Below are 12,118 nucleotides of genomic sequence, written 5' to 3' on the forward strand. Positions count from 1 at the left end.
GTATTTATTTCCCAGCAAAGGTATCTGTGCCACACAATCCAGCCGCCAACAATAGACCCTCGGCCTTGGATGCACTTCCTCAAGCAGGGCCTGACACTGTATCTTCACCCTACACATGTGCACAGACACACACACACACCTGCATGTCCGAGGCAGAGGATGGATCTGCCCTGTCTTCCTAAGGATGTGGTAAGACCTCCCCCCACCAGTGCTTGGCGAAGGGGTGAGAGCCGAATGCTTGCATGCAGAAGGTGGCCATTGGCTCAACTCCCAATATCTCCAGGTAGGAATGGGAGATACACCTGAGTCTGGAAACCTGGAGAGCTGCTGCCCATCGGTGTAGGTACTCTGGAGCTAGATGCTGAGAACACAGCAAACTGCCTTCTACCGAATCAGACCATCGGCCCACTTAGCTCAACATTGTCTCCATTAACTGGCAGCAGATCTCCAGGGCCTTGGGCCCAGGATCTTTCTCAGCCCGAACTGGCTGTGTTGGTGTGTTCTTCCTGCAAGGCAGGCACTCTAACCACCAAGCTACGATGGCCCTTGCCAAAGGCTCCGGCTCAGGATTGGTTCCTTAGGTTCCCAAGTGTGGGGCGTAGCCTGAAAGAACAGCCAATTGCAGAGCGGGAAGGGACCCCGAGGGTCATCTAGTCCAACCCCCTGCAATCCAGGGAATTACAGCTAAAGAATCTCTGGTAGATAGACAGCCAATATCTGCTTTAAACCTCCAGGTCTACCATTTTCTGAGGTGGTGTATCCTTGTAACGGCATAGTCACTGACAAAAGCACACCTTAAATCTTGTAGCTATGCAGCAAGGCCCTAAGAAAGCAAATGTCCGTTTTCAAAATGGGGGCATGTCCCCTTTTGCATCGGTGTTTCCGCAGGCATCAGAGAAACACACAGCCCCTCTTGCTGTGTTTCAGCACAGGGAGAGGGCCTTCTTGGCAATGGCGCCCTCCCTGCGGAGTACATTTCCGAGCACAATTCAAAGTGTTGGTGCTGACCTTTAAAGACCTAAATGGCCTCGGCCCAGTATACCGCTGGGCCGTCTCCACCCCCATTGTCCAGCCCAGACACTGAGGTCTAGTTCCAAGGGCCTTCTGGCGGTTCCCTCCTTGTTAGAAGTGAGGTTACAGGGAATCAGGCAGAGGGCCTTCTTAGTGGTGGCGCCTGTCCTGTGCAACACTCTCCCATCAGATGTCAAAGAGATAAACAACTATCTGACTTTTAGAAGACATCTGAAGGCAGTCCTGTTTAGGGAAGTTTTAAATATTTGATGAATTATTGTATTTTAATATTTTGCTGGAAGCCGCCCAGAGTGGGTGGGGAAACCCAGCCAGATGGGCGGGGTAACAATAATAAATTGTTGTTGTTGTTGTTGTTGTTGTTGTTGTTGTTGTTGTTGTTGTTGTTGTTGTTGTTGTTGTTGCTGCTGCTGCTGCTGCTCCTCCTCCTCCTCCTCCTCCTCCTCTTCTTCTTCTTCTTCTTCTTCTTCTTCTTCTTCTTCTTCTTCTTCTTCTTCTTCTTCCTCCTCTTCGTCTTGTAGGTCAAGGAGATAAAGAACTGCACAACTTTTAGAAGGCAGCCCTGTATCAGGAGATTTTAAAGGTTTGACAACTTGTTATGTTTTTATATTTGCTGGAGGCCGCCCAGAGTGGCTGGGGAAACCCAGCAGGAAGGGTGGTGTATAAATAATAAAATTATTAATATTAATATTTCAGGGGTGCCCACAGCCCACCCCCGAAACACACATAACAAATGCTTGAGGACTTTATATGGTCCACGTTTTGCAGCTGATCAGATTTGCAGCTCCATGACCAGTACATGGCTTGAAATGCAGACTGCCCTTCACTTTTTGCACTGCTCCAAATTTTGCAGGATAGTTCTTGGTTGAAAAACACACTGAAATGCATAGGTTAGGTTAAAACACATACACAAATCCATATTTTAAGGCGAAATATTAAAGCACGTTTTCATGCTTTCCTTAAAAAATAAATACAGTGGTAACCTCGGGTTACAAACACTTCAGGTTACAGACTCCGCTAACCTGGAAGTAGTAGCTTGGGTTAAGAACATTACCTCAGGATGAGAACAGAAATCGCGCGGCAGTGGCAGTGCAGCAGCAGCGGGAGGCCCCATTAGCTAAAGTGGTGCCTCAGGTTAAGAACAGTTTCAGGTTAAGAACGGACCTCCAGAACGAATTAAGTTCGTAACCAGAGGTACCACTGTATAAGCAGATTGGTGTGGAAACAACATGAGTTCGATTTGTGAATAAATAAATGAAGTAGACAAAGGCCTGAGACAGATCTGTCCAACCATTAACACATGCCAGTATTAAAGGGTTTGTGTGATTGTGAAAAAGGGATTTCTGTAATTCTCAGTTCATCTATTCCTTTTGCAAATTTTTTTTTTAAACCAAGATGCTGGATTCCCCTGTCCTTATTACCTAGATTGTGGGAGTTAGTGCAAAACTTTTCCAGTATCAGAAAGCCTGTATATTGCAGGGGGAAAGTGTAGAATGTGGGGCAAAGAAAATGTGATTTTATTAGAAACTTCAGCTTCCATTTTAAGAAGCAAGTTTCGAGCCCTCTCACAATAGAAATCTGCTTGTTGAAACCTTAGCAGGCAGAGAAGAAGAATTAGATGTTCCAGTGATCTGGGAACCATTGCTGGCTTCCCTTCCCATAATCAGCAGCAGCAGCACAGAATAAATTGTGCAAAGCAGCAAGTTGCAGGATACATGACGCAAAAAGAGGAAAATATTAACATGTGTGGAAATTATGTAGGTCTCAGAGTGCAGCTTTACTTGTCAGTGTGTTTGAATTGCACATAGTTTTAGTGGGCTGGGCTCGCTCAACCCTTGCGGGGGTATCTGATTTGGGATACGTGCATTACACCTGCCAACCATTTGGCAGCGAGATGATGAGGAGAGAATGCAGAGAGGTCCTCCAATGGTAACATCTATCAGCTATGTCCCTGTTTGGAAATGGACCTGCCACAGTTATACATGCATGGCTCTCATCCAGCCTAGACTGCCGCAATGCTTTCTACATGGGGCCACCCTTGGAGAGGGAAACAGACCCACTGAAAATAATGGACATGATTAACTTAGGTCCCTTCATTCCACTGGGTCTAGTCTGAGTAAATCTTAGTTGGAGACAACTCTCTGAATTGATTGGACTTGGCATGAATATCAGAGGATCCAGCATTCTGCAGCACAGAGTGTTCTGCTTATTGTATCTTCCAGACACAGCCACTGATCTCAGAGACTCCATGCGGCAAAGGACACCCATCATGGCTTGATTCTTCCCCTATCCCTGCATTCAGTCACTTGCCACTCAGGAGCCAGCCTTCCAAATCCTTCAGCAGCCAGCAAGAGACCTCAAGGGACTCAATGAACCATTTATTTCCATATATATATATATATATATATATATATATATATATATATATATAGTCCAGTAGCACCTTAGAGACCAACTAAGTTTGTTCTTGGTATAAGCTTCCATATGCATGCACACTTCTTCAGATACCATTTATTTCCCTTCATTTTTATTTATTTTTTAAAAAAGACTTCCCCTGTCCCTCACAGTCTGCCAGAAAGGGACCTGGTTGTGGGTCTAAAAGTCACAGCCGCAGCCAGGCCACTTCCAAGCTGCTGAGTCTGCAAACCGAACCGCATTCCTGAGCCCCAAACCAGGGCTAAGGGGGAATGAAAGGGCCGGTGCAATTAACCAAATTACAAATGGAGCCATCAATTTTTTCCTAACTGCAGCCTGTTGTGGTGAGTCAGCCAGGAGGAGTGGGGCCAACAAGCCAGCTATTGTTCCTGACAGCCCCTCTGTCGCTTCACATCATAGACAGGCAAGCGGGGACCAAGACCGCTTGCACTCCATCACCATCCCAAGACAAGAGAGAGGAATGGGAAAGGACAGGATTGTGTCAGGCAGGCGTGGGGTGTTCTGTCTGAAAAGGTCGAAGCTGAGCTTTGGAAGGTTTATTTAATTATTATGTATGGAAGTGAGAGCTGGACCATAAAGAAGGCTGATCGCTGAAGAATTGATGCTTTTGAATTATGGTGCTGGAGGAGACTCTCGAGAGTCCCATGGACTGCAAGAAGATCAAACCTATCCATTCTTAAGGAAATCAGCCCTGAGTGCTCACAGGAAGGACAGATCGTGAAGCTGAGACTCCAATACTTTGGCCACCTCATGAGAAGAGAAGACTCCCTGGAAAAGACCCTGATGTTGGGAAAGATGGAGGGCACAAGGAGAAGGGGATGACAGAGGACGAGATGGTTGGACAGTGTTCTCGAAGCTACCAACATGAGTTTGACCAAACTGTGGGAGGCAGTGGAAGACAGGCGTGCCTGGCGTGCTCTGGTCCATCGGGTCACGAAGAGTCGGACATGACTAAACAACAACAATACTTTCATCCCACCCACGATCTCCACTATCATTTTATTACGCACCCTTCACCCTGAGGTGGGTTACAACTATTTAAAATATCGTGACTATTCAAATATCCAAAGGGCTGTCACGTGGAAGGTGGAGGCAGCTTGTTTTCTGCGCCTCCAGAGGCAAAGACCCAAACCAAAAGATTCAGATGGCAAGAAAGGAGATTTTGAATAGACACTGGGAAGAACTTTCTGACAGTGAGAGCTGCCCAGGAGAAGAGACTCCCTCGGAAGGTGGTGGATTCTCCTTCCTGGGAGGTTTTCAAACAGAATCCATCTGTCAGGGATTCTTTAGCTGTGATTCCTGCATTACAAGGGGTTGGACAAGATGAACCCTGGCATCCCTCCCAACTCTACAATTCTATAATTCTACAATCCATGAATATTCATAATTAAAAACAGTTGAAACATATTCCATTCACAAGAATGGAATATGCCACAGGTCAGGGTACATGTTCAGCATTTGCCAGAAGCTGTGTAGTCAAGGGGCCAGGAACACCACTGTGTGTACATGGAGTTCCACACTTTAGGGGCCGCCACAGAGAAGACCCTCTCCTGGGCCGCTGCCACCACCCCTTGAACTTCTGAGGGAGGTGGAACCACCAAGAAGAACCCCTCTGTTTATCTTAGCACATAGGAAAGACTGTAGGGAAGGAGGTGGTTTTTCAGGTACGATTTCAGAGGATGTTACAAATCAGTTAAAATACAAATACTGAAAACAAAAAAGCGCAAGTCAGACAGAGCAGATAAAACGTACCTAAAACCAACTGGAGATCAGCCTTAAGATCATCTTGAGGAACACACCTTACAACAACAGACACTAATGCTGGCAACCCAGAAGAAAAGCACAGGCAAACGGATATAGTAGGTAGGCCTTAACCTGGTGCCAAGCTGCTGGCAGAGTCAATTGCAGGAATTCCTTCCAGGAGAGCAATCCTTCTGAATACCAGTTGCTGGAAACCACAGGAGAGAGTGTTTTTGTGCTTGGTGGTTACCTGTAGGCATCTGCTTGCCCACTGTGAGAACGGCATACTGGAGTGGATGGGCCATTGGCCAGATCCAGCAGTATTGTTCTTATATTCAAAACTGTGGGGACACCACAGGTAAGGCCCTGTCTCATGTCACTCCCCTGATGCATCTCCCTCAATCGTGGGACTATGAGAAGAACCTCCCCCACAGATCAAAGAATCCAGGGAGGGCAGGCTGATGCAGGCTGAGGTGCCCTTTATGTCATGCTCAGTGCCTGAGGCTAGCTGCAGCTGGGGTTTGTCAGAGGCTTGGACCAGCTGAAATGTGTGTCTACAGAGCCTCACAGCTGTGTGGAAGGCACTTTCCTTCTTGGGCAGAGGAAGCAGATGCCAGAGGAGCAGCACAGATTTGGAAGGAAGAGATACTTAGAAAGCAAAGTATTGCCTTAGCATGGGAGGCACAGCAGGGACCGATGGGGAATTCTTTCTGGATGGCAACAAGCCAGGAAAGTAAACTCTGTGTGAAGGGAGGAAAGGATGGAGGAAGACATTTGCCCAGTAACCCTTGGGAAAGCTCAGTGTTGAGAAGAGTCTCAACCCTCCCTACTTGGCTCACAAATATATTTCTGATTGAACAACGAGGTTTTGGGGGTTCTGAGAGCACCCACATGTTGGGGAGATTTCAGAGCAAGTAGGACACTGTGCCAAGGTGCAGAGTCATACCACAACATGAGACTGTGTCCAGTTCTGGGGTTCTCAGGGGAGGCAGTCAATGTCCCAGTCAAGAAGAGCAATTCAGCACCTTGGAGAGCTCCAGGAAGCCCAGCTGAGGTGGCTATAGGAGATGTCTCTGTAGGGAGCTGGAGTCAACTCAAGTATTACATAGGCCAGCCAGTCCCAACCCTGGAGTTCCAGATGGTTAAGATTAGCAAAAACATCCCATGAAGGAAAAGCAGAGCAGCGGTCATCATCCAACCAGCAGAGCAGACAGAAATCCCTTCGCAAAGGGGGGAGAAGAGAACAGTGGAAGGACTAGCCAAGCCATGGGGCTGCTGCAACGACCCACATTTTCCCCTAAGGAAGAGTCAGCCAGATCTTCTGGGAACTAAGGTGGTGAAGGATCTCTGCCTAGTGCATGCAGGTCTGATGGGAAATGCAGAAGGCCTCCCCTGATGGCCCAAGTGATATGGCAGGATGTTCAGAGGGAGAGAGTCCTTTAAGGATCCTGGTCCTGAGCTGGTTTGCAATGCTTTAAATGTAGTGGCCCGCCCTACGAACTGGGCTCACAGACTGGTAAAACTGGTACAGCATCACAGGCTCCAGCATCATAGGGTCAAGAAGTTAGCAGCTATGTTTTGGCTCGGTGAGGATTTCCCAATATTTTTCAAACGAAGCCCCTGCAGTGATCCAATGCTGTAGTAACTGCAGCATGTCTGACTGGAGTAAAGAGAATCAGCTTTTTTTTGTTCTCTCCAAGAAAGGGCACTCAGGTTCTTGCAGGGACCTGACTGAGCTGGCCAAAGGTGGTCCTCTCCGCCTTCAGCTCCAAAGGTGCATCCAGCATCACTTCCGAACTGCACTTCCTGCCTGACTTTTCAAGCGGTGTTCAAAACCATCTGAGAAGGAAGAACAACCTGCTCCCTAAGTCCTTGCCTAAACAAGCACAACCAGGCATGTGCTCAAACCTCTACAGCAGTAATAATAATAATTATTTTATTATTTGTACCCTGCCCATCTGACTGGGTTGCCCCAGCCACTCTGGGCGGCTTCCAATACCGTACTGGCCCGAATATAAGACGCACCCACAAATAAGCATCACCATTAAAATTCAAGGCTTATTTGCGGGTGCTGCCCGCCTCCTGCCACTACTGCCCTGAACGGGGGACGGCTGGCACTGGTGCTTGGCACCCTGCTCCCCAAACCGATGCTTGGTTCTGAGTGCACTGTGTGCCCGCCTCCTGACACTACCGCCTCCCGACACTACTTCCCCAAGCTAGCGCTGGGGGAGGCTTGGGAGGAGCGGGTGGGCTGTGCACCGTTGCCCTGTGCTCCTGGGCTGCTTCCGGGGGGGGGGCATGCCACTTGGCCGGCAGTCTCCCTCCCTTCCCCCTTCCTTACAGCAACTCAGAGAAGGCTTGGGAGACGAGGTCAGGATGGGTGCTGCTGTCCTGCACCCCCAATGGCTCTCGTGGGCAGCTGTTTATGCCGCGATATGGTAAGGTCGTGAATATAAGCCACACTTTAACTTTTCACAATCAGAATTTGGAGGGGGGGGGAGTGTGTCTTATATTTGAGCCAATACGGTATATACAAAAACATAACAAAGCATTGCGAAAACAGTAGTTGCAAAACCTTATTGGGCCAACATAAACTCATCCTCACTGCCCCTTACCCTAATACATTAAAAAAGCATAATTCAGAATCATTGTTTGCAGAACCCAATACAGCAGTGCAATAAAATTTAACACAGTAACTATTTATTTAGGATCCAATTAAAACTATGTAGTTGAATTAAGCCAACAACACTGGTGAACTCGATCTGGTGATACCAGCTTTTCAAAGCCATTTGCACCTTCTGTGCCCCCCCCCCTTGCCTGTTAGTGCCCCGCTAGGTAATACCACCGCCTGCTTTGGGACTCACTGCTCTATAGACAACTACAACAGCCTTCGTCAACCTGGTGCCCTCCAGCTGTGGTCCAAAATATCTGGAGGGTCCCAGGTTTATAACAGGGTGACTGAGGGGGCTTCCTATGTTTGAAAACCATGACCCCAGAGGAATCCTATGCACCCTTTATGTCACTGCTGGGCTTCCTACCTACTCAAGGTCAGTTTGGGATCTCCTTCGTCGCACCAAGAAACTGCAAGAGAAAGCCAAGACAGCTTCTGGCACAAAGCTTAGCATTTCTCCAAAGGGTCCTGCGGCATCCTGGGCCTTACCTCCCTCTTGAGGGCTTCGCTCTCCACGTGGCGGAGATTGTTCTTCGCTTGCACATAGATCTCGGCCGTGTGCTGAACCTCTGGAGGGTTTGGCGCCGGGTAGCCAGGAGGGGGAGGGAGCACCTTGGTGTCGGGGGGCGGGGGAGGTGCTGGGAAGTTTGGAGGTGGGGGTGGGGAAGCCTCACCCCCCTTCTTGCTGTTCCCGGGGGCGAGGTCGGGGTTCAGCATGTCCATGTAGGTTTGCATATCTGTGATCGTCGTACCGGGAACTCCTGGAGCAAGGAGTCAGAAGAGAGAGAAAGAGAGAGCGCAGACTGAAATATTATTTGAAATTTGTGATGCTTTAAAACAGCCTTTGAAATACCCTTTGACATTTGCAGTCTACAGACAGTCATTTACCCTTGCTAGATTCAACATGCTGCCATCTGCCTTATTGCAAGGCAGATTCGAGGGTAAACCATACGTGGAACGAGTCTGCCCCTGTGGCTTTAATGGAGGTAAAAACTGTCTCTCATGCTTTGTTACATTGCCGTTTCTACGGGGATATATGCTCGGTATTTATTACCCCTGCTATGCAAAAATCTACCAATGAATCCAAACTTCAATGTCTAAAATCCTTGGTAGAGGACAAGGATCCTGAAATCACGTTAAGGGTAGCCAAATTCTGTGTGATTTCCATAAAACGTAGGGAACAAGCTGTGCTTATCATAATTATTAAGGCCTTAAATGATAATTTTAGGTTATATGTTAGTGACCAAGTTTTAATTTATATATTTTTTAACTGTTGCTTTATCTGTATTGTCCCTGTTATACCTAATTGCAAATTCAAATATATCCCTACCATGTTTTATGACTTCCTTGATATTGTATGTGGGCTGGAACTGGTCTGTGACCGAAATAATAAAATTCATTTGCAGTCCTTTGAAACATCCTTGGGAAATTTGCACTTTTCTACATTTCGTAGCAGAGGTCTCCAAAAATGGGTGCACAACATATGGGAGACCCAAGATGAGCCCTGTTGGGTCCACCTAACTCCAGCATCTCTGCATCTTTCTACAGTGTCCAACCAGAAATATCCAGGATGCCCACAAAGCCTGAAGGCAAGAACCTTCCCCAGTTTTCTGTCTCCAGCAGGTACAATTAGTGAAAGATTGCTTTGGCTCACCCTGAGCCTGTGTGGCTTTAAAAGGGAGGACCAATTAACCTCTTCGCAACGTCCTTATTTGAAATTATTTTCAAAAGAAACCATAGCAGCTTTTGGAAATGCAGGCACCGCTTGCTGCTGTGCTGGTAACGTTATCTAGTAGGCTAGCAATGAGGCACAAATCTGTGCCACAAGGTGGCACTCTTCCCTTGGCCCTGATCTGTATGTGTGGCCAGGATGATAAAAAGTTCTGGAAACTGAGCCTTATGAGGACAGGTTGAGGGAGTTGGGGATGTTTCACCTAGAGCAGAGAAGACTGAGATGGGAAATGTGAGCCATCGTCAAATATCTCAAGAGCCGTCACATGGAAGGTGGGGAAAGCTTGTTTTCTGCTGCTGCTCCACCAGGAAGAATCAGAAGCAGTGGATTCAAATGAGAGGAAAGGAGATTCCAAGTAAACCTTTGGAATAACTTTCTGACTGTTAAGAGGCGTTCAACAGTGGAACAGACTCTCTCTGAAGGAGGCGGGTTCTCCTCCATGGGAGGTTTTTAAAGAAAAGTTGAAAGGCCGTCTGCCAGGGATTCTTTAGCTGTGATCTCTGCATTGCAGGGGGCGGGCAGAGGGTTTGGCGGGCAGTAGGTCCATAAATAGCAACACCCTAGTGGTCCTGGTAGTCAGATTAGCCTCAACCAGAGCCAGGGCCTTTTCAACCCTGGTGGAAACGCTCTGTCTCATGAGACCAGGGCCCTGCAGGATTTGATTTCTTTCGGCAGGGCCTGTAAGACAGAGTTGTTTCGCCTGGCCTTTGGCTTGGAATTAACTTGATCCCCTCCCCCTCTTCTTTTTCCCTCTGTGATGGAGCTCCTATTTGGGGACTTCCCTGGCTTTTTTCTGGCCCACGTAGGACCACTCTGGATAGTTAGCCTTGGTGAAGACTTGACATTTTCATCCCAAAAAAAGTTTTTGAGTTTCTGCTGAAATGAGGCTGCATTTTAATGTTGTATTTTAATCTTGTTTTTTAAGTTGTATTTCAATCAATTGTTTTATATCTGGTGTTAGCCGCCCTGAGCCTGGTCTTGGCTGGGGAGGGCGGGGTATAAATAAAAATTATTATTATTGGAGGACCCTTGGAGTCTCATCCAACTCTACGATTCTACGATTCATTGGAGGTTTTTAAGTGGAGGTTGGGTTTTTCTTCACCTTTTGTCATAAGATTTTGTTGAAGCTTTTTCGTGGTAAAATAGGATCAAAGAAAACTGATCTAAAATTTTTAAAACAGAGAAAGAAGAGCAGAGGTTGGGTGCTCATCCGTCAGATATGATCTAGTTGAGATTCCTGCATTGGAATAAATGATCCTCCAGGTCCCTTTTCTGTAGTGGATCTCAGTTTGTAGAATGCTCTCCCCAGGGAAGTTTGCCTTGCGCCTTCATTATATATATTGTAGGCGCCAGGCACATACATTCCTCTTCAACCAGGCCTTGGGTAGATTAATATGCTACAGTCTTTTAAATGTGTATGTGCAACACAGGGGTTATTGCTTCGTGGTTTTGGTTTGGTTGTTCACTTGTGTTTCATGCATTTTATTCTGTGAACCGCCCTGAGATCTTTAGATGAAAGGCGGCATGTAAGTTTGATGAATAAAAAACAAATAGATCAAACTCTGCAAATCGATGGTGCGATGAATTAACACCCCCACCCCTGCCGCCACCTCCCACTCCCAAGAGCAAATTTGCAACAGATGGCAAGTGGGGAAGGGCAAACAGACCCCAACACACACCCACACATACGTATGTGTAAGGGATACTTACTGCAGCCTTGACTGTTCCTTTTCTCCCCGGTGCTAGACTGGCTGGAGTTGCAGGAGTCGTAGTTGGAGAGGGTGCTGCTGGGCGACCCGAGGTCAAAGTGGGCCTGCGGGGCAGACATGGTGGTGTTGGGCGACGACATCCCAGAGTCTGGCTGCTTGAACTCCAGGTCCGTCGAAGGATCCCGCGAAAGGACCCTGTGCTCCACACTCTGCAAGCCACAGGCCAGAAGTGTCAGTTAGAGGTGAGAAAGGAGCCACTCCGCACCAGGCCATGCTCAGGTGGCCCCCTCCTTGAAAACAGGTCCGCCTGGCTGATTAGGTGGTTGCACTTCTATCCCCACCTTCTGTCCTCCAAGGAAGTCTGGGGGGAGTGTGTGGTTCTCTCCCTCCTCATTTGTCCCTCGCAACAACCCTGTAAGGTAGGTTATTCTGAGAGGCTGTGACAGGCCCAAAGTTGCTCAGTGAGCTTTGTGGCCGAGTTGAGGTTTCAAACCCTGGTCTCTCCCAGGTTCTACTCTGATGCTCTAACCCAGAGGTCCCCAAACTAAGGACTGCGGGCCGGATAAGGCCCAAGGGACTCATTTATCCGGCCTGCGGCGACCCCTGCCGGCCACTCTTACCGGTGCTACGCTGTGCGGCTGCCCACTTCCGGGTCGGAGGAGCACTGGAAATAGCTTGTGCGCATGCGCAAGTGTTATTTGCACATGCGCAAGCATTATTTTCGGTGCACTTCCGGGTTGGAAGTGTGCCAGAAATAGTGTGTGTGTGTATGGGCATGCGCTCCCCCGCCCTCCAGCCTAC

The 12,118-nt window shown here is 48.0% G+C and overlaps 1 protein-coding gene across 2 annotated transcripts in view; it reads right to left on the reverse strand.

Annotated features, from left to right (window-relative positions):
* The window catches only part of ESPN (espin), a 106,878-nt gene that overhangs the window by 51,674 nt on the left and 43,086 nt on the right, over positions 1-12,118 (reverse strand). For both annotated transcript variants that reach the window (XM_028740481.2, XM_028740480.2), the window contains exons 6-7: positions 11,319-11,526; positions 8,366-8,637 (exon numbers count right to left, since the gene is read on the reverse strand). In XM_028740481.2, coding sequence (XP_028596314.2) covers positions 8,366-8,637; positions 11,319-11,526 — 480 coding nt within the window. The remainder of the gene's footprint in view (positions 1-8,365; positions 8,638-11,318; positions 11,527-12,118) is intronic.

This window comes from Podarcis muralis, chromosome 7 (genome assembly GCF_964188315.1).
Source record: "Podarcis muralis chromosome 7, rPodMur119.hap1.1, whole genome shotgun sequence".
Classification (NCBI taxonomy): Eukaryota; Metazoa; Chordata; class Lepidosauria; order Squamata; family Lacertidae; genus Podarcis; species Podarcis muralis.